Source organism: Nyctibius grandis, chromosome 12 (assembly GCF_013368605.1).
Source record: "Nyctibius grandis isolate bNycGra1 chromosome 12, bNycGra1.pri, whole genome shotgun sequence".
Lineage (NCBI taxonomy): Eukaryota > Metazoa > Chordata > Aves > Nyctibiiformes > Nyctibiidae > Nyctibius > Nyctibius grandis.
In genome coordinates, this window is record NC_090669.1 from 21864018 (window position 1) to 21889104 (window position 25087).

The 25087-nt window shown below is 53.7% G+C and overlaps 1 protein-coding gene across 3 annotated transcripts in view; it reads left to right on the plus strand.

Annotated features, from left to right (window-relative positions):
- Positions 1 to 927: 927 nt before the first annotated feature.
- ACSF3 (acyl-CoA synthetase family member 3) overlaps positions 928 to 25087 on the plus strand; it is a 56842-nt gene continuing 32682 nt past the window's right edge. Inside the window, exons 1-8 of one of the 3 annotated variants that reach the window (XM_068411229.1) lie at positions 928 to 1004; positions 1497 to 1647; positions 5062 to 5164; positions 5267 to 5986; positions 7568 to 7723; positions 17328 to 17482; positions 17968 to 18113; positions 23643 to 23755. In XM_068411229.1, the coding sequence (XP_068267330.1) occupies positions 5297 to 5986; positions 7568 to 7723; positions 17328 to 17482; positions 17968 to 18113; positions 23643 to 23755 (1260 nt within the window). In that variant the 5' untranslated portion in view covers positions 928 to 1004; positions 1497 to 1647; positions 5062 to 5164; positions 5267 to 5296. The remainder of the gene's footprint in view (positions 1005 to 1496; positions 1648 to 5061; positions 5165 to 5266; positions 5987 to 7567; positions 7724 to 17327; positions 17483 to 17967; positions 18114 to 23642; positions 23756 to 25087) is intronic. The other 2 variants (XM_068411227.1, XM_068411228.1) reach the window with 2 other exon arrangements.

Genomic DNA, 25087 nt, shown 5'->3' on the forward strand with positions numbered 1-25087 from the left:
GGGGCCGGGATGGAGATGTGGGGTGTGAGGGGTCCCTCCTGAAGCAGGGACCGTGCAATGGGGAGGGGGGCAATGGGAAACCGTGCAATGGGGAGCTGTGCCACGAGGAGGCATGCGATGGGGCACTGTGCAGCGTGGCGGGCACAGGGCTGGCGGGTGCGCTGGCCAAGGCCTGGCTCCCGTCCCGCTTCCGCTCCCAGCCCCACTGCGCCTCGCTGGGCTGCGGCCGCCGGCCCCGGGTGGAAACGCACCTGAGCGGGGTGGGTGGGTGGGTGGGGGTCACCCCGGCCGCCCCGCTTCACGCACCGCCGCGCAGAGCCGGAAAAACAAGGCTCCGGTGGAGGAGCGGGCTGTGGGGCCTGGGAGGGGACGGTGCCAGGGCACGTGTCACCGGAGAAGAGCCAGCACATGGCGGCTTGCACGGTACAAGGCCACGTGCCTCCGTGCACGGGGTCGTCCCGCAGCTGGGCCAGCGGCAGCGTGGCGCCAAGGCTGACAGGGCCGTGAGGGGGGTCCTGCCCCGTCCCACCACGAGCCCTGCGTGGTACGGCCACGTCTGTGTGTCCCCAGGGTGTCTGTGTGTCCCCAGGGTGTCTATCTGTCCCTGGGGTGTCTGTGCATCCCTGGGGTGTCTGTGCATCCCTGGGGTGTCTGTGTGTCCCTGGGGTGTCTGTTTGTCCCATGGATGTCTGTGTGTCGCATGGGGTGTCTCTGTGTCCATGGGGTGTCTCTGTGTCCATGGTGATGTCCGTGCGTCACATCAATGTCTGTGCATCCCCGGGACGTTTGTCCCGCCCAGGAGGTGCCGCGGGGCCCAGGCCACTCCTCAGCCTGGTGACAAGCCCCGCCCCCAGGGAGGCGGTTTGGGGCCAATTCCCCATAAAACGGGTGCGTGGCGGAGGGGGGGAACGTTCGGGCGCGGAACGTGCGGGCCGCGGCGCTGTGTTTCCGCCGGAGCCCGCTCGTTGACGGACCGGTCCCCCGGTGCGCGGTGCCGCCGCCAGGTGAGGCCCCGCCGGGGCTGCGGGGGGGCGGCAGCGCGGCCCTGGGCCGGGCCGGGTGTCGCCGCCCGGTGCCTTGATTAACGGTGGTTTTAATTAACATGTCATAAACACCCTGTCCCAGGCTGCGCGGGGGCGAGCGGCGAGGCCCGGCCGCTGCGGGGCTCCCGGAGCGCGAGGGGCCGGCGGTGCTGTGGGCGTGTGGCTGTGCTGCGCCTCGGCTCCGGCCTGCCCAGGCCCGGCTTGGCTCCCTGTGACTGAAAAGTGATGGGGCGAAGGGGTTCGCTGCCGTGAGGTTTGGTGTGAGCAGGGCGGGGGGCAGCGAGCTGGCAGGGGGGACGCTGGGGGTGGCAGAAGGATGGAGCCCTTCCCGCTCAGGAGAGACGCAGGGTTTGGGTCTGCAGTGGTTCGGCCTCATGGCTTCCAGCTCCACCGCCACTGGAGGGGTTTTGGAGCTGGTGTGAGGCCCCCAGCTGCTTTTGTTCCTTGCCTTAGGAGAGCGGAGGTTGAGCCTTGTCTTTCAAGGCAGCAAAGACTCGTCTGCTGCACTGCCATGATCTTCTGCCCACGGCCCCCAGTGACAACCATTGTATTCAGGTGTGTCCTGCCAGAGTGTGTGTTACCAGTTATCCCCGAGCAACAGCAGGTAAAGGAGACAGCCCCTGGTGTTACCTCACCCTGTCCCGAGTGTCTGTGAGTCTCCACACACAGTCAACACGATTTCACTGAAGTCCATAAATGTACAGGCCTGGCTAAAGGTGCTGCTGTTTATTGTTCTGTTAAATCTGGACTGGTGCTGTGGTCGAAAGTCTTATGAGGAGCTGCTGAGGGAACTGGGGGTGTTTAGTCTGGAGAAAAGGAGGCTGAGGGGAGACCTTCTCACTCTCTACAACTGCCTGAAAGGAGGGTGTAGCGAGGGGGGGGGTCAGTCTCTTCTCCCAGGTAACAAGCGATGGGACGAGAGGAAACGGCCTCAAGTTGTGCCAGGGGAGGGTTAGATTGGAGATCAGGGACAATTTCTTCACGGAAAGGGTTGTCAAGGCTGCCCAGGGCAGTGGTGGAGTCTCCATCCCTGGGGGGATTTAAAAGCCATGTAGATGTGGTGCTGAGGGACATGGGTTAGTGGTGGCCTTTGCAGTACTGGGTTAACGGTTGGGCTTAATGATCTTAAAGGTCCTTTCCAACCAAAATGATTCTGTGATTCTGTGTCATTTTTGGAAGTGACTGTTCTGAAGCTGCAGCAAACACCTGCTCCGGAGCCGTATGAGGAACAACGAGTATGCCAAGGGCACTTGGCTGTGCTGGCCTGGAGCACGGTGTGATCCTGGTGAACGGTCGCTTCTAATTAATGCCCCTCGTAACATCTGGGGCATTAATGTCTCGCCAGCGAGTCAGCCTTGGGCCCAGGTTAGGGGGAGGTGGTTTGGTTTAGGTTACGGATGGTTCTCTCTTCATTTTATATTTTAGTCTCCACGCAGAAATGGAAAGATGTCACGTGAGCTTTGTCATGACCTGTTTTGTTTTTTCCATCCTGATGGTGTATGTCATGAGTGCACATGGTTACCACGCTCGGGGTTTAAAGCCTCTCCTCCCTCCCCAGATGTTTCCGCACTAAATCAGAAGTTTCTTCTGCAGAAGCAGAAATTGAGGTTCGATATGCAAAAGAAAATGCGTGTGAAGCTGCTGTCTGGCTGGAGAAATGCTCTGAAGGTGGATGGGAGAGACTGCGGGTCTCACAGCTACGTCTGTGCAAAAACAAACCCTTGCTGCTGTCAGCAGGTGCTGCCTGGGGATGTGTCTGAGCAGCCTGAGCTGGGTTCAGCCGTGTTCAGCTCATCCCTGAGTAGCTGCCAGCTCTCTGGATCCTTTTTCCTTCAGCTCCTCCCCATGGTGGGAAGCTGAGCTGGAGGCTCTTTGAGTTGAGCCGCTCCACTAATAGGTATTTATAACAATTTTGTAAAAAATCAAGTTGTTATTGCCAGCATCAAGGAAGTGTGACGTACACTCGTGTAGAGTGAGAAGTTGTCATCCTCTGGCTGTCTCCTCTTGTCATAGTGTCTCTCTGGGGATGCTTCAGTGGTGGTGTTTAATAGCAGCCATGAGATAGGCCATACAATAAAGCCCTTTTTCTTCTGCCACAGCCCTGTGCTTCCCTCTCTGCTCCCCTGCTGGTGTTGGTGACGGGCTCTGTATGGAGAGGGTGCTTGTTCTTGCTGAGCTCCCAGCCAGAGCTCCAGGCTCTGTGTGGAGAGGGGTCAGGATTCTTCTGAGGCAGCTCCTCAGTCCTCTCAATTTGTCATTTCTTCCTTTCATCTCTGGTGTACCAGCACTCTCCCCTGCAGAGTGTTCCTGTAGTCCCCAGGGCTCCTACCTCCCTGTTGCATCCTTAGGGGGTTTGCACTGTGTGTTAGCTTCTTCCCTGATGCTTCTGGGAGATGATCCAGGCAGTGTCCAGTACGATGACACAGACCTTTCCCTTTGGAAGGGAGGGGATGATGAAAAGAGGGGTAAAGAGCAAACTTCAGGGACTTCTTACCAGTTACCACCAGAGCTTTTTTGCTAAATTCTCCCGTGAGCGACCAGGTTGATGTCATTGTGCTGCATAAGCACAAAGGCAGAATACATGATGGTGCCAGCCCATGATCTTCCTGTAAAGCCTTTGATGGTGCTGGTCCTCCTCCCCCTTCTCTTTTGGAGATTTTCTCTGTTGAAATACCCCTGTGCATCATGTCACTGCCGTGGCAGAGCAGCTGGGCCGGGTGGTGGTTGAGCTGTGCTCAGGTCAAGCTCTGGCTGCCCAGGTGGAGCCTGGTGCCACGGCTGAGCTTGTCCTGATGCCCTGCCCAGCTCTGGGTGCTGCCAGGCTGGTACCTCCAGAAGTGCCGTAGCAAACGCACGGGTCAGCGTCCTGGGGCTGCGTTTCCCTGCTGTTTGCTGGGAAAACCAGCTGCTGGGTGCGGGGAGGGCCCCGGCTGCCTGTGGCAGTTTGGGAGCTGTTAACCACTTGGTCCGTCACGGCAGAAAGCCTTTGAGCTGAAGCGGTGCTTGTGATGGATGAGCTGTCAGGTGGGAGGCTGCGGGCACTTGCCTGTGCTTAGGTGTGCTATGGCTTGAAGGAATCACAGAATCACAGAACAGTTTGGGTTGGAAGGGACCTTAAAGATCATCTAGTCCCAACCCCCTGCCACGGGCAGGGACACCTTCCACCAGCCCAGGTTGCTCCAAGCCCCATCCAACCTGCCCTTGAACACTGCCAGGGAGGGGGCAGCCACAGCTTCTCTGGGCAGCCTGGACCAGTGTCTCACCACCTTCACAGCAAAGAATTTCTTCCTCATATCTCACCTCAACCTCTCCTCTTTCAGTTTAAAACCGTTCCCCCTCGTCCTGTCACTCCCTGCCTTTGTAAAAAGCCCCTCTCCAGCTTTCCTGTAGCCCCTTCAGGCACTGGAAGGTGCTAGAAGGTCTCCCTGGAGCCTTCTCTCCTCCAGGCTGAACAGCCCCAGCTCTCTCAGCCTGTCTCCAGAGCAGAGGGGCTCCAGCCCTCTGAGCATCTCCATGGCCTCCTCTGGACTCGCCCCAACAGCTCCGTGTCCTCCTTCTGTTGGGCCCCAGAGCTGGACGCAGCACTGCAGGGGGGGTCTCCCGAGAGCAGAGGGGCAGAATCCCCTCCCTCGCCCTGCTGGCCACGCTGCTGGGGATGCAGCCCAGGACACGGGTGGCTTTCTGGGCTGCAAGTGCACCTTGCCGGCTCATGGTGAGCTTCTCATCACCCATCACCCCCAAGTCGTTCTCCTCAGGGCTGCTCTCATTCCATTCTCTGCCCAGCCTGGATTTGTGCTTGGGATTGCCCATGTCTAGCTCTGTGCTGCACAGAGCAAGGCAAGGGTTTACCAAAGTGATGGAAACTGCAGAGTGAGAGCTGGGTACTGTTGTAATTATTTAATTTCTTTAAATGCTGATCCCGCTGAATTAGAATGACACCTCAAGTAGCCACGACTTAGTGTCAGATATTACTGATCAATGAAAACTATTTCATAATTTAACTTAAACTGTTTTTTAGGGACATGGAGGCTGCGTAGGGAAGGGTCTGTCTCCTGTTCCATCCAGGCAGGGCCTAGCACGCTGGGGATGCAGCAGTCTGAAGCATAAACATTAATAATACAGTGAGTATTATTCAAATGAAGTCTGCCACTTTTCCTTTGTGGGAATAAACCCCTGGGTAATTGCTGCACAGACTGATCTGTTCCTATAATTGCTTTCTGCAGAATCACTTCAAAACAAGCGGTGCTGGCAGGATGCTGGTCTCCATGCTCTTCCCCCGAGTGAACCGGCCCCTTCGATGCCTCGTCCGTTGCAGATGGGGGTTGCATGGGCAGAAGAGGGCTGGCTGTCCCCACTGGGGTCTGCAGACCGTGTGGGCAACCTACAGCAGTGACGTTACCCCTGTCTTCACTAGGGCTTTGGCTTTTGGTGATAAACTCGCCATCGTTGACCAAAACGGAGAGCACACTTACAGGGACCTTCTCAGCCAGAGCCTATACTTGTCCCAGGAGATCTGTAGAGCTCTGGAGTGCTCCAGCAGGGACCTGAAGGAAGAGAGGATCTCGTTTTTGTGTCCCAATGATGCCTCTTATGTGGTGGCCCAGTGGGCTTCCTGGATGAGCGGGGGCATAGCAGTGCCCCTTTACAAGAAACACCCCGTGCAGGAGCTGGAGTACGTGATTCAGGACTCACAGAGCGCTCTGGTCGTCGCAGCAGAGGAGTATGTGGGGAAGATAGCCCCTAGCGCCGAGAAACTGGGAGTCCCGGTTCTGCCGCTGCTTAGGTCTCGTAGTGATGGACCTGCAAGTCATGCAGCAGTGGAGGAGGGTCCCTTGACAACCTGCTCCTCATGGAAGGACAGAGGAGCCATGATTATCTACACTAGTGGGACGACGGGAAGGCCGAAAGGTGTCCTCAGCACCCATGAGAACGTGCAAGCTGTGGTGAGTGCTGCTTTCCCTCGACAACGCTCGTGCCAAGTGACAGAGGTCTTGGCCTCTGTCAGAGGTGATTTGGGGCTGCAAGCCCCTGCCACACACACCCTGCCACAGCCGAATTCCTGCACAGAGCTGGGGGCTGTGTCACGAAAGTCCTCAGCACTTTTAAGGTGAACACACAGAAGAAGAACACACATCACCATCTCTGGATGTGTTTAAGAAAAGCCTGGCCATGGCACTTAGTGCCCTGGTCTAGTTGCCATGGTGGTGTCAGGGCAATGGTTGGACTCGATGATCCCAGAGGGCTCTTCCAACCTGGTTGATTCTGTGAAGAGCGTGTGAGGCTTAACCTTGTCCTTTTGGTGTTGCTGTGCTGCAAATGCAGCCAGGGGCAGGTGGGCTCTTCTTGCTTCCCTGGAAAGCAGAAGGGATGAGACCTGTTGTAAAAAGACTGTTTTCTCTACAGTTTGATGGTTTTCACAGTGACTAGGGAAGAGTCTTTGCCCCTAATTGGAATATAACTTAGCCCAGCCCAGTACTGTGTGAAGCCTGTGCATTATTCAGCTATATATCCCCAAGGCAAAAAAATCCATTAGCTCTCTGAGCCAAAAGGAATTAAAAGTTTGAGTGAGCCTGCTGACTACCTCACTGGTTGGCTATCGCTGCCTGCAGCTGATAGCCTCATGCCACTGGGGAAAAAGGGCAGGGAATACAGCGTGCCTTACGGACGCCTCCGAGAGCTGATGCTGTTCTGGGTGCTCAGAGTGGTGTGAAAACCTTGATGGAGAGAGCCAGGGCTTGGCTATATCGGGCAAAGAATCTGTTCCCTTACAAATATGCCGATCATCTGGGAGGTGGCCTGAGCAGCCGCCATCCTTTGTGCTGTCTTGCTCCCTGCCCTGTGGAAGAGGGTTGTGAATGACATGACTAAATTCCACTGTTTGAATGCTTTTTTTTTATTTTTAGATGGTTGGAAATAAGCTTTCCAGTTGCTAACGCTGGGCTCTGAAGGGCGTTGTTCACCCAGAAGCCTGAGGTCTAACACTTCTGATAATTATCCCTTCCTAGCAGAGTGTTTTAGAAGCTTGATATGCTAATTTTTTACTAATGTGAAGCCACTTTCTGTTTATCAGACTGATTTTCTGCTCCTACTGACTATCCCTTACAGGTGCTAAAAGCCCAATGTCATCGGTGTCCAAACTATGCCAACAGAGTTCTGGGAGAATTAGGTTTTTGGTTAGTTTCCACCAACTCTGCCTGTACAGCACCAGGCTAATAATTTTGTAGGTCCTACTTAAAACCGTAGCTGACTTTATTTCCAATAACAAGGAAGGATTTTGCTGGTATGTATGAAGACAGGTACTAACAGGACGCAGAAGGTGTTCCTCTTGTATTCTGCTGTTGTGGTGGGAATTTTGCTCGTGCTGACCCTAAAGGAAAGATTTTTGTGCCCAGGCATCGTTCCAGGAGCTCCGGGATTTCTGCCGCCAGCTGTGCCCAGGGGATCTGGGGCCTGGATACCTCGGGCTTTTCAAGCAGTGAGAGTCTTTCCTCCTGCCCTAACGCTGGGTGTGTTTTCTTCTGCAGACCACAGGGCTGGTTGAAAAATGGGAGTGGAAGAAGGAGGATGTTATTCTGCACGTGCTGCCTTTGCATCATGTCCACGGGGTGATCAATAAGCTCCTGTGTCCTCTCTGGGTGGGAGCGACGTGCATCATGTTACCCGAGTTCAGCGCACAGATGGTAAGCCTGGAGGGATTGCGTGTTGTCTTTGAAATTCAGCAGCAAGACCCCGTGCATTGTAATTAGAGCAACTCTGGAAATAAGTTCTTAAAGAATTCCAGTCTCTTCAGCCACTGGCTGCGTGTGGTTCACAAACTGTTAAACAACGCTTTCAGCTGGACACTCTGTCTGGGGTAAACGTGCTCTTCTGGAGGCTACAACTTGTTTAAGCGTGACGTAACATTACACTGCCCTTCCTCGTGATGTTGGGGGTCTCTCACTGGAGGTGGGCCCTTCTGAGTACCCACTAAGAGCATCTGCACCCACAATAAGGGTTGTTAACTTTCTAGTACCAGGAAAGGTGGAAATACGTGATTTTTCTCTTCTTAGTGGTGACAAGAGGACACAGCCTCAAGCTTTGCCAGGGGAGGTTCAGGTTGGACATGAGGAAGCATTTCTTCTCAGCAAGGGTCATTAGCCATTGGAAGGGGCTGCCCAGGGAGGTGGTGGAGTCACCATCTCTGGAGGGGTTTAAGAAAAGCCTGGCCATGGCACTTAGTGCCCTGGTCTAGTTGACGTGGTGGTGTCAGGGCAATGGTTGGACTTGATGATCCCAGAGGGCTCTTCCAACCTGATTGATTCTGGGATTCTGTGAAACAAGCGTTAACAGATCTGTTGGTTTACACTCAGTGATATGAGAGAGAGTTTGCAAATAGAGAGCTGCTTGCAGCCTTCCAGGAAAGGTGGCAGGAGGGAAACTGTACTTGACTGTAGTAGACACTCTTATAATGTTGTTTTCTAGCCAAGACAGGAAATGCCAGTCCCAGTGCTCTGCTTCTTTTGTTCCTTTCCATGGTGGCAGACAGCTGACCTAAAGAGGGGAAGAAAAGGGACTAGAAACAGGGCAACCAACAGTAAGGTGAAACAGTTTCTGCAGTTACCAGCCCCTGGGATCCAGCCCTGTCTCCTGGTGTCGTGGGTGGTGAGAGGTGTTTGAGTCTGCAGTGTCACTGTGAAGGGAGCAATCGGGTTTGCAGGTGCTGGTGCCACCTCGTAACAGAAAGGAAACGTGTGTTGTCGGTGCAGAACTCGCTGGGAAAGTGAAAAGAGCCTGTCAAGCCTGTGCTTTGTCACTGTTGGTGTTTGTTCGTGTGCTGGGTGGCCTCGTCACACTGAAAGGACAGAATGCAAGCGTGTGGGATACACCCAGCAGCTTTGGACTGTGCCGCTGTCAGGCGAGGGCGAGCCCGGGCTCTGCAGCACCGTGTGATTCTTCATTGCTTCTTGGAGAAGCGACCACAGAAAATGCATGCTTCCTTCCTCGCTTCAAGATGGCCCTGACACCTGAACACACAATTGCTGCCCAAGCACTGATGCTTTGGGGGGAAACAGCCCCAGAATCCTGGAGGGGCAGCTCTGCGTTCGCGTTTCCAGGGTCAATAGGTAGGATGCTGTGGTAGAAGGCGTCAGGAAGGTCCCCTGGCAGCTGTAGCCAGTGGTGTCTCCTCAATGGTCGCTGCCAAATAGTCTTCCCCTGTGTTTAGGGTGTGACCCCAAAAGCTCAGGGACACAAGCCCCACCAAAGCCAGGGCTCGGAGCATATCCAGCCCTGGTGATGCTGGGGAGGTGGCTGAAGAGCGTGCTGGTAGCCTGGAATCAAAGCCGAGCCCTCTGGAGGGCGCGTTTCTCCATGTCCTGTGCCACCCGTGATTGATTGTCCCTTCTACCCTTGTGTTTTTCTCCGCTCTCTCTCCCGACATCTGCAAATCAATGAGCTGAGGCTGAAGGATGGGTTCAGGTGCGGGGGAGCAGGACACCCCGCCTGCCTCCTCTGATCAAAGCTCTCCCCCAGCCTTGACAACCAAGGGCAAGCGGGGACAGCACTGGAGGGCGTCCGCTTGACCCTGGGTGTTGAACTTGGGCAGGGAGGTCGGCGTGGCAAGCGTGCCGAGGGCTCGCGGGTGCATTCGGGCTCTGAAGGACGTCATTTGCTTTTCTATTTTTTTTAATTCCTTTTATTTTTCCGAGGGCCTCCCCTGAGAGCCGAAAGCGGTTTGATCGACACTACAAAGCGAGCACACGAGGGCGAGTGAGGCTTTCGTGGGGAGTTTAATGCAAGCTGCCTTTCAGTTCCAGTCTATTTTCACCAGCTGTTTACAAAATGCCCTTTGCTACTGAAATCAGCAGAGTTTTGGTGGAGGATTTTGCACGAGGAGCCTGAGTTTTGGTGTGTGCTTTGTTTTTTTTCCCTTCGCTGCACCTTGAGAAAGCGGCCAATTATAGTGTGATATAAAGAAACTCGACTGGCAGCTAAAACACTCGACAGGCTGATCAAAACAAGGCTAGGAACTTACTCTCAACCTGCTGCAGACATATTTAGCCTTGAGTGATACTGGCAAGGGTTCAAGAGAAACCGCAGCAGCAGGCTCAATGTGTGTTTGGTTTCTAATCACCAACACTTCATTATACAAAATAAATACTTTATTATTACAGTGTTTATTAAATTACATAATTTGCGGCGTGCCTTATAGTCGGGGATACAGATGCCAGTCTGGTTTTGGTGGTTGTAGTAATGCTCTTTTTTTTTTCCTCTCTGTTCCAAACCCTGGACCAAGGCTTGCTTGTCACTCCCTGCAGTGCAGTGTTAGGAGGTGGCATCTTTCAGACCCTTCTGCCTGCTTTTGGTAGCTGTCCAAGGAAAGGTTAGAAATCAAGCCTGGGGAGTAACCCTGGTGTCCTGACCAACATCCCCTCTCTTACTAAAACAGCATCTGATGTCCGTGGCTGCATGGAAGCTATTGCCGAGGCCACGGGGGCTCATTAAAGTGTATTGAGATGCCTCAAGCGTGAAAGTTGCTGCATAAAATCAGATTCTTTTTATTAACTGAGGACATCCATTACTTTGTGCTAGCTACTGTACATGTTATAATTCACTTTATAGCACCATCTGTTAGGACTGTCTTGCTTAAGCTTTTCGTAGCATCTTTTTATTGTAAGTTATTAAAAAAATAAGGCTGTATCTATTAATCATTTATTAATAGAGGGTTTATAAATGGACCTGTAATTGCTGGGGAATGGCAGCCCTGACCGTGGGGGGAGACATTTCAGTGCTGCTGGGAGCGGGCAGGAGGACAAGCGGTGAGCCTGGAAGTACATTCCTCCCAGCAGCTGCGTGGGGCAAGGGTGGCTCTGATGCTATTGTTGGCTGTTTTTTTTTTTTTCAAGGGGGAGAACTGGGAGGGCAGAAATCTTCTTTGGAGCCAGGGCGTTTCTCGGCTGCTCCTGAACCTGTGTGAAATGCCTGCCTTTTGTCTTATGCAGGAGTAGAAGTTTTAAAGGTGCTGGATTTGTACAGTTTTTGGGTGATTTGGTGGCCAGAGGAGAAGAGATTAATGCTTCTGCTTAAAGAAGGAGTACAAGGTGAGCCTTCTCCTTACTGGGCATCAGAGAAAGCCCATGACCAAGTGCTTTTTGACGGCCCCTGTGAACATCGGGGTTTGTACCAAGCACTAGAGCATCCATTCCTCAGTGACTCCCTCTCCCCATCTCCCTTCCCCACATCAATTCAGTGATGGCTGCTAATGCTGAGTGTGCTCTGTGCTGGACTGGTACTCAATGGAAATGTCAGTGAGTCTGGAGAGACAGACCCAGGGGAAGCCAGGCGTCCTCCGTGCTGGTGGCTTTGCCATGACAAGCTGCATGTCAGCGGCCCCGTCCTGGAGCAGACAGGAGCCGTTCGGAGCGAGGGCTGAGGTCAGTGTCTGCTCTGCAGGATCCTCTGCTGGGGGTTTTGGCTGATCTGCTCTGAGTTTGAGTGATGGGAAGGGCCTGTCTTTGCCTTAGACCACCTCTGATCTCGCCTTAAGGGCAAGATGTTCTAATAGCAAAAGGCTCCCTGTCAGCTCTTTGATAACTCATTGATAAATGTGAGATCAGATCCCAGGAGGTCTTTCAGCCTTAAGTGCAGGAGGGGAAATAAAAGTATACGAAAACATGAAGGGTAAAACTTGTTCTGATGAGTGATGGGGGAAGCTTATAGACATCTCAGCTCGGTGTGACCTAGTTGTGGCGTGCGCTGCCCGCTCGGCTCTGCTGGGCAGGTTTCGAGCTGTGGTGAGCTGCCTGCAGAATGACAGCGCTGCCGTGGTGAAGGTGCCGAGATGCAGATTTATTGCCCTCGAGTTCCAAAAGGAGCTGTTGTTTTGGTGCCAGCGTTACTGCAGATCTGAGTTCAGGTGCCTCCAAGGATCAAGCCCTTTAAAAATCATACCCAGTTTTAAGATGTCACACGCAAAGCCATCAAAATCGTTAAGTTTAGCTGGACCCTTCTTTCTAGATGTTTGTCCTGATGGGACTGATGAGTGCCCAAAGCTAGTGTGTGATTTGGGACTAATTCCCCTGACGTGCTGTGAGCATGTTGTCACCCGTGGCAGCTTTGCCCATGGTGGGAGCGTGCCGCAGACCTGATGCTCGTCAAGGTTGTGTGTGAGGTGTTGCTCCGAGGTCGCTGGTGCACCGTATGGTTCCAGCCCTGCATCGAGCTCGTGCTGCCTTCCTCAAGACCAGCAGTTTGATCTGCGAGCGAGCTGTTTGTCCTTGCTGCTGCCGTTATCTGTGCGAGGCAGGCGCGGCTGGGGCCGGGCACTGATGCTTCGGACCTTCGCAGGGAGGTCCATGGCTGGCAGTTGTGGTTGCCTCCGGGAAGGAGAAGTGTGCACTGCAGCAAGCCTCTCCTCTGGGTCTGTCCTTTTGCAAACACCACTCTGGGCAGCTCTTTTAGGGTATTTTTAAAAAGAAAAGCAAATCCAAGCAGAGGAACCTGATCTCCAATAACCAAGCGTGGCTAAGGCGCTGCTCGCAGCGTGCTGGGGACTGCATCTCCCACCCAGTTTCAGCTGGAGAAAGGCAATTGTCTTTTCATCCGTTAATGGGAGGCTTCAGAGGAGTAATTTTATTTCCGACTCAAAGAGGAGTCGGTGGAGGGAGGAGCAGGTCACTAGTGAATGGATTATGTTTGATCACTTCTCGCAGACCTGCCTTTAAAAAGTTTTTCTTCCCGTCTCCCCAGATCTGCCGTCTGTCCTCAGCATCTGTTCCCGAGTAATGTCTTTTGATGTGTGTGGGGAAATATAAAAAATGGAACCAGAGCCTGTCATATTTACTTACGTTTCCAGGTCCCAGGGAAAGCACTTGCTCCTTTCAGTATGCCTACAGCATAGGAAGGGTTTAAAAGCTTCAGCCTGGAATGCAGAGGGGCCATCAAACCGCACTGATGAATAAATGATTAAAACCAGAGTCACACAGAGCGCGAACAGTTTGAGGTCATAACAAACACGAGACAAAGCCACCAAGGGCCCAATTTCCCTTTGAAGAGAAGAATGTTTCTCTGCATATTGCTCAGGGAGCGTCCACGGCTCGGTCCTGAGCAGGGAGCGGAGCTCCCCTTGGTGCTCCCATCTCACGTCGTGCCCGTCTGCCTTAGTCGGGGATAAACCGGTGTCGGACGTGGGTGCACGGTCCTGCCATCCCCTCGGTGCTTCTGTAGGGTTTCAGGAGCTTTTTGTCCTCGGCGTTAGGGGCAGGGTCTTGCCTGGTTTGGCTGCAGCCGCGTCGCTGCCTGTTGCTCTCATGGATGCTCTGAAAATCGCAGGCACCTTTCCTCCTCCACACCAGCCCTTTTCTTCTCCGGCCGTGCCACCCGCGTGGCAGCGATCGATGCAAAACCCAAACCCATCTCCCCGCTCACGAGGGAAATAAAGGGTGATTTAACCTTGAATTAGGGGTATTGTTACTTTTGAAAAGGTTTTAAAAAAATTCAATAACACCTGAAAACGATACAATAATTTTATAGAAGAGAGGAGCTGTTGTGTCTGTCAATAGAGGCAGCAGCACGGGCTGGCTGTTATCTATTTGTGGGCTGGTGGGAAAAGCCACGCTGGTATTTGCTTCCTTCTCAGCTTTTGGGCATTTTTGCCTGCATCTCCCACTGTTTTTGGGAGTCCTGTATCAGGCAAAGCCTTGCAAGTTTTAGCATACAAATGGTTGTTGCATCTCTTGCTTCAGGTGATCTTAGCGGATCTGGAGGCTGGTGGGGAAGGTTGCTGTATGGCAGGACCATCCCTTGGAGCAGCTTGCGTGTTCTGTCCTCATTCCCCGCCGTGCCATCTGTGTGCTGGAAGAAATACATGGGAAAAATCTTGCTGTCTGTTGTTTTGTACCCACTGGTGTAATTTTGTCCTTTTTTTTTCTTTTTCATTTGGCAAAATCCCATGGAATTGCCCAGATATGCTTTTGTGGAGTGGGAGGGGAAGAAAATCAGGAATGTCGGGCTGACAGGAAGGCTCTTGGGAACAGAAGGTCTCCCAGTTCTTTGCTGGCTCAGGCAGCCCTGTCCTGTAAGCCTGCCCTGGGCTGTCGCTGCTGGTATTGCTGGTAGGAGGCTGTTCCCACTCTTGCTTTCTTGCAGGTAGGAACTTTTTGTTTCTAGACCTTGTTTATCTTAAAAGGAGACTTGGTTCATCTCCTGAACACCTCCCATTGGAAGGCTGCTACTTCCCTTGTGCCCGGTGAGTGCTCAGCGCAGAGTCTGGCAGCCGTGGCACATGGTGCTGCGTTTGCCTCCAGAACCCAGGGCTTTCTAGGGTGTCAGGTGAGCAAAATAAAATGAAAGGATGGGCTGCCAATCCCCTGTCCACAGGTGATTGATGTGGGGATGGTGACACACGGGATAACGGAGAGGGGGAGATTGGTCGTGCTGCTCTAGATTAGTCCCAGGTAACGAGACTTTCCCAGATCCTTCTCTCAAACTGTGAAGTTATAGTTATAAAACAGAAATAGCTGGGCAGTGACAAGCCCTCTGGACAGCTTGGGGTCCACAGAGGGCTTGGGGCTGCCAGCTCTGTGCCACGGTGCGATGCTTAGTACCGTTAAAGCCCGTGGGTAGGATCCAGCTTGGGCTGAGCAGGAGCAGAGCAGGTGGAGATGTCTGGCTGTCAGCAGATCAGCCCGGCAGCTGGTGGCACTAGTCCAAAGGCAGCTGCTTATCTTCAGGAAGGGGCTGTTGCGGGGCGAGTCGGACTGACACAGAAAAACCTGCTCCTGTGGCTGGAGTGGTGGGAGGGAGGATTTTATCTAGGGCAGGAGCTGAGCAGGCGTGCGAGGAAAGGGGACTCTGGGGTGCAAGAGAGATCTGCTGTGTTTCAGAGTGATGGTTTTGGGTTTTTTCCAAATCTAAATCCGTGTGAAAATAACTCTGCTGCATGGCCAGACTGGAAGTCTGCCTGCGCTCCCCACAGCTGCTCTGGCCTTGGGAAGGCGAAAAAAAATCACATATCAAGGACTGAGCAGCCCCGAGCATCTGTCTCCCTTCAATTCTTCTGTCGCAGTCCTGATCCCTGCTTGCCATCACGCGTCTCTCCCTGCCCGAGGCAACGGCTCTTGGGAGCACCAGGCTCTGTGCATTCAGCCCCTGGCTTTGGAGAGGTCCTTCCCCACCCTCCTGCCTCGAGTGGGAAAGATATTGGGGAGCTGAAGAGAAAAAGGTCATTGGGGAAAGAGGCTGGGAGGAGTATGGGAGGGGTTAGATCCTTCTGAGTGCGATTTTGCCTATTCCAGCTTGGTTTAGGGGGTCGTGCTGGTAGGTGGGGTTTCTGTGAGGGAGTGTGGTGTTCCCTCTCTGGGCAAGTCACCCATCGGTCTGGGCAAGTCACCCATCAGTCCGGGCAAGTCCTGATCCTGCTCTGCTTTCCCTGATGCCCAGGGGATCTTGCAGCACTCACGTCCCAGCTCTCAAGGTGACTGAGGGTTTTCCACCTTCTGTATTTGTCCCACCCCGTCGAGGACCACCTCTGGGCTGGGAGGCAGCGTGAGCTCCCCTCTGTTCGGTGGGACGGTGCCTTTGTCAGATGTCCCCTGCTCTATTAGGAACAACGCCGTGGTGGCGGTGGGGTTTTTCTAGGAGCTGATTGTTCTGAAGCAGCGGAGTGAGAGACGCGGGGGGAGGCGGCGCCGGTGCAGCGGAGTAGAAAGGAATGAAACGGAGCCCGGGCGGAAGGGGCAGAGTGACAGCGTGAAGGAGAATCCCTCGTTCACCTTCAATCAATCCCGGCTTTTCCTCGCCGTCGCGTGCAGGGAGGGGAGAGGCAGCGCGTGTTGTCGGGAGCTGTTAGGAAATACATTTGTCAACAACGGGGCAGGGACCGGAGCGAAAGGAGAGGCGGCCGTCGCTGTAGTCTTTCATTTATTGATGGCTTTGCATCGTTCCTGTCTTGGGAAGAGCTAGGGAGAAGCTAGAGCTGCTCCCTGTCTAGGGAGAAGAGTGGCGAGGAACGGGCCCAATGGCGATATTTAATCCTAATATCTAATCTAAGAGGGTAGATTTAGATGAGATATTAGGAAGAAATTTTTTACTATGAGGGTGGTGAGACCCTGGCCCAGGTTGCCCAGAGCAGCTGTGGCTGCCCCCTCCCTGGCAGTGTTCAAGGGCAGGTTGGATGGGGCTTGGAGCAACCTGGTCTGGTGGAAGGTGTCCCTGCCCGTGGCAGGGCGTTGGAATTACATGATCTTTAAGGTCCTTTCCACCCCAAACCATTCTATGATTCTATGATTTATGGCTTCTACCCATTGCCAGCTGCTCCCAGGTGGGGCTGCTCAGACAGGGCAGCAGCCGGGCATCACTTGGCCTTCACCCCCCACAGGAGAGCTGGCTTCTGGAATTTGCCCCAGTTTATAGTTCCGACGTTGGAGCTGAAGAATGTCTGTCCCGCAGGGACTGTTCCTCTGGGGAAGAGCGGGGTGGTGAAGCTGCCCTCCTGGCCAGCTGCTCTACCCTGCGGCTGGTGATGGCTGATCTGAGCTCGCTGGGACCCGTCTCTGCGCCTGCCCACCAGAAGATGATAATTTCCATTGCAGGGGAGTCTCACTCCCAGTTACAGTGCGTGATATCTCTCTTCCCAGCCCTGCCATCCATCTTAAAAGCGTTTATCCCTCAAAGGTTAGAGTCTGTGGGCTCCTACCTGTGTTCTTTGGATGTGACTTAGTGTCTTTCCAAAGAGCTCCCATGCTCTGAAAAGCTGGTGGCTTGGTGTAGTCTCTGAAGAGCTGCACATGAGAAGGGAATCAACTGATTCTGCCCCAAGCTTATGTCTTCATGAGCAAATTCTTGGCTGTAACACGACGGTACTAAAAAAATGCCATTTCCATCATCTTGTGCTCACTGAGAGTGAAAGCAGGTGGGTGACCCACTGGTGGGATGAGAGAGCTGAATATTGTGCTTTGGGCAATAAGGGGCGTGAGGAGGGTTGGGAGCTGCTGTTCTGGATGTGGATGAGGTGCCAGTTGTTTGTACTTGCCAGAAGCCTTAGATAGCAGAGGTTTGGCTGTTCATGGCCAGCCCAGGGTGGCTTTGCTTTGGATAAGCCTGTTGCACTCCTGTGCCTCAGTTTCCCCTCGCACCGTACGAAGGAGCAGTGGCGGGGCTCGCTGCCCTGTGAAGTGTTTGCAGAGCCCTCGCTGTGAACCTCCTCAAAGGTGCTGAGGAGTTACCCCTGACAGCGCTGAGGATCGCTTCCCTCTGCAATTTACGTTGAGGTGTATTTTTATACGTGTGTGTTCCCTTCCTTCCTAGGTTTGGAAGAAGTTCCTGAGCTCCCAGGCTCCCCGTATCAGTGTCTTCATGGCAGTGCCCACTATCTACGCCAAGCTGATAGAGTATTATGACAAGCATTTCTCTCAGCCCCAAGTCCAGGATTTTGTGCATGCCTTTTGCCAGGAGAACATCAGGTGGGTGAGCAATGCCCCTCTGGCAGGGGCTGCTGCTGGCTGGCTGGCCCCATGGCGGATCTGCCGAGGTTTCTTTCCAGCATCACCTCTTGCAGTGCTGGTTGTTGTGCTTTAGTGTGTCTTTGACAAGAACGGGAGTGACATTATTTAATTATGAGCCATTCTTGCGTGGTAAAGCCAGAAGAGGTCTGCATGCTCATTATGTGTCACCCTACATAGCACAGGGCTAAGGACTTCATCCTGCAACCCATGCTTGTACTGCAGGATCTCTTTTAGGAGCCTGTCCCATCTCAACTTAAAACCCCTATCAGACAGAGAATCTTTTCTGTGTGAGGAACATCCTTGGTAGCAGTTAAAAGGCTTTTGGGGCTTCTGTGTTAAGGTGTAACGTAGGAGGAGGCTTTATGTAACCCTGTGTTAGACTGAGAATTCTCTGGAGCAAAGGTGGTCTTGGCTACTTTCTTATCCAGGGTTTCCTTGTGCAGGTTAATGGTGTCAGGCTCAGCAGCCCTGCCTGTGCCTGTCCTGGAGAAGTGGAAGAGCATCACTGGGCACACGTTGCTGGAGAGGTACGGGATGACTGAGATTGGGATGGCGCTTTCTAACCCTTTGCATGGAGTCCGCGTCCCAGGTAGGAGTCTCCAGAGGGTGCACGCTGGTGGGAGGCGTTTGGCTGTGAAGTGTTCTGGGGTTTTCTCATCAGAGAACACACATCTAATCACCGTTTATCATGACTGAGGAGCAGGCTGCGGTGGGGACAGTGATGCTGGTAGGGGAATGGGCATTGGGAAGCCAGGAAGGGGCATGGGTGTGTGGGAAGTGGCTGGTGGGTTTCCCTGGGATCACTGGCCGTGGTGGCCTGGCAAAGCTGTGTGTGCAGAGCTCGCGGTGGTGTGCACACACCACACCAGCCAGGAGGCAGAGTCCATAGTGATGCTTTATGATGTCCCAAGTCTTAGTTCAAGCACTGCGATGGGACTGGATCTGCAGCTCTGGGACGTTGTGTTTGTGTGATGTTGACGCTGGATTCCCCATGCAGCCATTCGTGTCCAGCCGATCAGCACTGAACATTTGAAATAGGATGTCTGCTCACTTTTAGTGCAAGTTTCTTTACTTCAGGAATTAGAAATTGTCACACCTCGTTGTACACTCTGGTTCTGTTCCCTCCTTGTCTTCCCTCGCTTCTCTCAGCTACACTTTGTGACTCCTATCAATATCTGTAGTTTATGTAACCTAGAAATAAATTGATCTGCAGCATTAAAAGTATGAAATGCCCCCACCCTCCCTTTGGTTAAAAACATGGCCATCTGTCTGCCGAGCACCCCAGCCCACCACTGTGCCACCTTCTCCTCCCCGCACGCTGTCTGCGCACGCACGGCACCATATGCACCGTCTTGGGGGACCGGTGTTACCCGGGGGGGCTGTCCTGGGCATCATGGCTCCTGAACAGAGCCAGGGCAGGGGCCCCTGAGAGCACTGGGGTCTGCAGGGGAGCTGGGGGCAAATCCCCTCGTGCTGTTACAAGCAGAGGGGCTGGGGATAAAGGCTGGCTGACCATCCCTGCAGCCACAGTCCGGGGGCTCGCTGCAGCCCTGAGAGGGGAGAGAAGCATTCACAAAGGTGTGGCTCAGTGAGAGACCTTAGAGAAAGAAGGTTATAATTGAATAGGCTTGATTAATTTATTTCAGGAAGTGTCAGTCAGGAAGCAGATGGGTGAAGCTGAGGCATAATTTACTGGAGCTGTGAAAAAGCTTTTGCTGGAGTCCCCAGTGAGAGGCTGGGATGTAAGGGCAGCAGGTACCAGAGAGGGTAAGGGAGTCAGCTGAGAGTGAAATGCAGTGATGGGCTGGGAACAGAGGCTGGGCAGGAGGAGGAGCGTCCAGAGAAAAGACCTCAGACACCACTGGTGTTGCAGGGACAGATGCTGGGCAGTGGTGACCACAGACCCACATGATTCCTGGCTCTGCCATGAGCGTGGCACTTCACCCTGTGGGTGAGTCCAGGGCTCCTCACCCTTGCCAGGGGATTCCTCCTGGAGTGGAAGCAGCACACGTCCTTCTCTGCTGCTTCATGAGCCTCGGAGGAGAGGTCCTGGGGCTTCCCTCGCCTGCTTCTACCTGCTTGGTGTGACTGGGGAAGGGTCGAGTCCTTGGCACAAGTTCTCGGTGCCTGCCTGTCCTGCCTGTGTCTCTGGTGGCACGGCACCGCTCTCCACCCGCAGCACAGGTCTGAAGGGGCAGGGGCGGGTGGGGGGCTTTAATTTCCACAAGAAGAAAAGATGAAAGATGTGAAAGATAAATGTTTGCTTGTATATGGTTAAAACCCTGCTTAAAATGCCTCTGTTTTCACTGGCTCTCATTCTAATCCCCGCCGGTGCTGTTACCGTGAAGGGAGATGAATAATTCATGGCTGGAGAATGCCTCACTGGGCCTAATCACCACTTTAATTGGAGGTTTAGATCAGAGGCAGCTAATAGCTCCTACAGCGGGGACTCCGTGTCTTGTTGACAGTGAGATCGTTGAGTGCCTTATCGTTGGCCTGTTTCAATTCTCCCAGGACACCACCGCACATAACAGCATCGAGGTCCCCAGATACCGAAGGACACAGACCGCAGGGCCAATTAAATTTATCTGGGAAGAGCTGACAACTTTTTTAAACAGAGAGGAGAACTGGTGAAAGAATAATGGTGTCAGTCCTTCCTGCCGGCAGCCTGGCTGATGCCGGCTGAGCTGACACCGCGGGCGCGTTGCCAGCGTTTCTTAACATTCAGGAGCCTGCAAATTGGAGGGAGTGAGAGGGGAAGGAGCAGGGATTTCTCCCCAGTTTCCCCTCGGGATTATGGCTGGGGATAAAAGGAAGCTGGTGCTGAGTGTTGACCCCCTTCTCATCACCCCCACTTGCAGTCTTGGTGGAGCCAGGAGCTCTGGTGCTGTTCTTTTGGGAACAGGCTCAACCTTCTGCTGACCTGTTGGAGTCAGCATGGTGTGTATCTTGACACGAGACGGGCCTGAGATGCTCTAGTCGTTGTCTTTGCACAAATTTTATTAATCCTGTCAGGTCTGTGCAGCTCTAGTCGATGTTGTGAGGCACTTTCAGCCTTTACAGATGTTGGTTTCCAAGTTTGTCATTTTTCCTAAACACCAGCAAACCTTTTCCAGACGGAATGTAAGGAAACACCTCCCCACAAGGGGCTTATTTGACATGTTGGTTTTACTTTAGCCAAATAGGAAATCATTTGTAATGGTGATCTGAAACACTGTATGGGAAACACATTGTCTTCTTGGTGTGCTCAGCTTGGTTTGGCAGCACTGGGCTGATCTCTGGTGTTCCCTTTGCAAAGACTGAGACTAGAACAAGTGCCGGGTCTTACACTTGGGCCACAACAACCCCACGCAGTGCTACGGGCTGGGGGAAGAGTGGTTAGAAAGAGCCCTGGGGGTGCTGATGGACAGGCAGCTAAACATGAGACAGCAGTGTGCCCAGGTGGCCAAGAAGGCCAATGGCATCCTGGCCTCTATGAGGAATAGTGTAGCCAGCCGGTCTGGGGAAGGGATCGTCCCTCTGTACTCGGCACTGGTGAGGCCGCACCTTGAATCCTGTGTCCGGTTCTGGGCCCCGTACTTCTCCCTCCGTACTCTGCTGCAGTCCTCCATCTGATGGGTGATGAGAAGCTCACCATGAGCCGGCAATGTGCGCTTGCAGCCCAGAAAGCCAACGGTGTCCTGGGCTGCATCCCCAGCAGCGTGGCCAGCAGATCCAGGGAGGGGATTCTGCCCCTCTGCTCCGCTCTCATGAGACCCCCCCTGCAGTGCTGCGTCCAGCTCTGGGGCCCCAACAGAAGGACACGGAGCTGTTGGGGTGAGTCCAGAGGAGGCCACGGAGATGCTGAGAGGGCTGGAGCCCCTCTGCTCTGGAGACAGGCTGAGAGAGTTGGGGCTGTTCAGCCTGGAGAAGAGAAGGCTCCGGGGAGACCTTCTAGCACCTTCCAGTGCCTGAAGGGGCTACAGGAAAGCTGGAGAGGGACTTTTTACAAGGGCCTGGAGTGACAGGATGAGGGGGAATGGTTTTAAACTGAAAGAGGGGAGATTGAGACGAGATCTGAGGAAGAAATTCTTTACTGTGAGGGTGGTGAGACCCTGGCCCAGGTTGCCCAGAGAAGCTGTGGCTGCCCCCTCCCTGGCAGTGTTCAAGGGCAGGTTGGATGGGGCTTGGAGCAACCTGGTCTGGTGGAAGGTGTCCCTGCCCGTGGCAGGGGGTTGGAACTAGATGGGCTTTAAGGTCCCTTCCAACCCAAACCATTCTATGATTCTGTGATCTCTGAGCCCCAGCAGTGTCTGGCCATGAGGTGAGAGCAGCCCAAGCGATGCTCATGGTGAGAGGAGGGCCTGGCTGTGTGGTGACTGGCCTGAGCACCACAGGCAGTTTCAAGCTGAACAAACACACATCACAGAACGGCCACGGCCCTTTCTGTTTGTTTCTTGCCAGGTTTGCTAATTGTTCGGGTAGTTTCGCTGCAATAAAATCTCACTCCCTCGTAGCCCATCTGCTCTTAGCTGATCCTGCAGGGATGCCATAAATCTGGGCTACGACGACACATCTATTTCCATGGCAACTGACCAATGTAGCAAACAAAATCATGATGTCAGAGATATTGGATCTCCAGGGCTTGAGCAGGAGAATGAGACCGGCGTAGGGAAAATCCCCGTTGAACCCAAACGTCTGGAATACAGATGACAAGGGGCAGATGGTGCTGAGCTCCAGGTCCTGCACACCTTGCTGTAAGGACTGTCCAGTGTCAGGCTGATCCTGCTGCCTGACCAGCAGAACTGTGAAGCCTCTACTCTACCCTGGTGAGACCTCACCTGGAGTATTGCATTCAGTTCTGGGCTCCCCACTTCAAGAGGGACAGGGATCTACTGGAGAGAGTCCAATGGAGGGCTGCGAGGATGATGGAGGGACTGGAGCACCTGCCTTAGGAGGAAAGGTTGAGAGACCTGGGGCTTTTGAGTCTGGAGAAGACTGAGAGGGGATCTGATTAATGTGTATAAATAGATGAGGGCTGGGTGTCAAGAGGAAAGGGGCAACCTGTTTTCACTTGTGCCCTGCAAGAGGACAAGGGGCAATGGATGCGAGCTGGAGCACAGGAAGTTCAACCTCAACATGAGGAAGAACTTCTTTACTGTGAGGGTGACAGAGCACTGGAACAGGCTCCCCAGAGAGGTTGTGGAGTCTCCTCTGGAGACTTTCAAGCCCCGTCTGGATGCGTTCCTGTGTGACCTGCCCTAGGTTGGTCCTGCTCTGGCAGGGGGTTGGACTCGATGATCTCCAGAGGTCCCTTCCAACTCCTGACTTTCTATGATTCCATGATTCTGTGAAACCTGCTGAGCCCACAGATGCCCACAGCTCCTGGTAGCTGCTGAGCCTGGAGCCCCCCATCAGACAGGGCACAGGACCGAAGCTGCCCTTGCTCCGTGCTTTCCGACGCTCGCCAAGAGGAGCTGCACTGACCCAAGGGGTGGGGATGCTGTGGGGTGGGGAGCTCTGGGTCGCAGGACCATCGTGGAGCTTAACAGCAGTTGTTTGTGCCACTGTGTCAGATTCCCTGGCTTTGAAAATTGAAACCTGTGGAAGAACGGCGTGGGTTTGATCTCTGCTTTTCTCCTGTGATGTTTTCTATCCGGTGTATTGATGTCTCATAAAACTGAGATAATCCCTTGCAATTCTCACGCTGTTAAGCCTTTGCCTTCTCTGTCGGGTCCAGGCTATAGAGAAGCAGTGAGCCACTGCAGTAATCATTGTGCTCTTTCTTTTCACATCTTTCTGTAGGTTTTTTTTTAAAGACAGCTTCATTACTGAGCTACGAAGCTGTGCCGATGTCTTCAAAGACTGGCCAAGAGAGACTGTGCAGGGCTGGAGACACATTTGTTTTCCTGGGCATTTCCAACACAGCGAACAGCAGCGTGTTGTACCGTGGTGACATTTGTGTGCAGACATACGCTGTGATGGAAGCCTTCCTGAAGGGTAACCCCCTGCTAGGAAGTTCTTTAGTGCCAGCACAGTCTGCAGATGCCATCCATAGACGAGCAGCTGCTCTTTTGCATCCTTGGGTTTGTTGTTTCCCAGAGGCTGTCCACTGTCTCACTCTTGTTCTCCTCTGCAGGTTCCGTGGGCACCCCGCTGCCGGGGGTGGAGGTGTGCATTGCCACCGAGACCCTGAGGAACGGTGGTCGTTCCTACACCATCCACGCTCAGGGAGATGAAGACAACACACAGGTAGTGCTCAGCCACGTTCTCTGCTGCTTCGCTTTGTCTCTGGAAAAGTTCTCCCCTCCCCAGCCCTTTGAAGCCCCAAGGACTGAGGCTTGCTCTGCTGTTACTCCAAGGACTCAGTGATGCTTTTAGAGTTTTCCTTCTTGTATTCATTTATGGGTTACTATAGCCGTGAGACTTTATGGGCCATACCAGTGTCCTTGCTGTGGAGATGGACAGCATCTGAGAGAGAAAACCCCCTGCATGGGAGCAGGAGGGGAAGGCTGTGGTGTAAGGGCTATGGGTTACGGTATAAGAAGGTGGTGCAGTGTCTGCTGAGGCTGTTGGTGCCCCAGGGGAGGGTGATGGGTTAAGCAGTGCCTGGCCTTTGAAAGCCAGGGCACAAAGTTGAAGTCTGCTGCAGGCGGTAAGAACAAGGTGGAGAAGAGAATTGAGGTGGACCCTACTCTGGTCTAAAAAGTGACTGAATTTCTGGAGGAGAGGGTGAGTGATTTCGCACCCTAGAAATAGGGTCTGTGTTTATGTCACTGGGTTTGATTGGGGGGTTCGCAGTGAGAATTGGAAGGACAGGACTGGGGCCCTTGGGGGCTGCATTCATTTCAGAACAGCGCAGGGGAAACCCGTCAGGTTTCCATGCAGGTCCAGCTCCGTGGCTCCACGCCGAGCTCCAGCTGCCAAGTGATGTCTGCCCCAGCAGTTCTGGTATCTCAGCAGTCACCATCCTTGATGGTGAAGCGCTTGGGCCCCTTTCCCCAGGAGCTGCCCCCATGCTGGGGTGCTGTGTGTTCCCCACTGCAGAAGCAGCCCCTGCCCAAGGTCTGGGGTGTCCTGCTGCCTCAGCCCCTTCCCACAGAAACACCTGAAAGGGGTCTGCATCCCTGCCCCGTCTCCTGAGCACCCTCATTGTGGGTGCAGGTCACGTTGCCTCGGCAGATCAATAGCCAGGTGATGTCCGGGCTGGGCTGAGTAGCTGGATGCTGTACGTGTGGGAGAAATTACACCAGCAGCCGTGTGCTGTGTGGGTGGGAGACAGGCAGGCGTGAGATCCAACCTGAAATACGTGGCTTCGCTCGTTCCTCTGGGGAAATAGCTTCTCATCCAGCCACGTACACGCCGAGGGTTCAAAAGGAGCTTCCCGGTCCGTGGCAGGGTACGCTGAGTCGCTGCTGGTGGAAGGACTGGTGAAAAGCTGGAGAAAGCCTTTTTTTTTTTCTTTTGATGATCTGGGCTGGCGGCTGGAGGAGCCAGTGGGACCACAAGCAGCCCCACGTGAGGGTTGTGCTCAGGCAGGTTGTGTTCTGATGCCATAACGGGGTGCTGAATCCCACCCCAGCT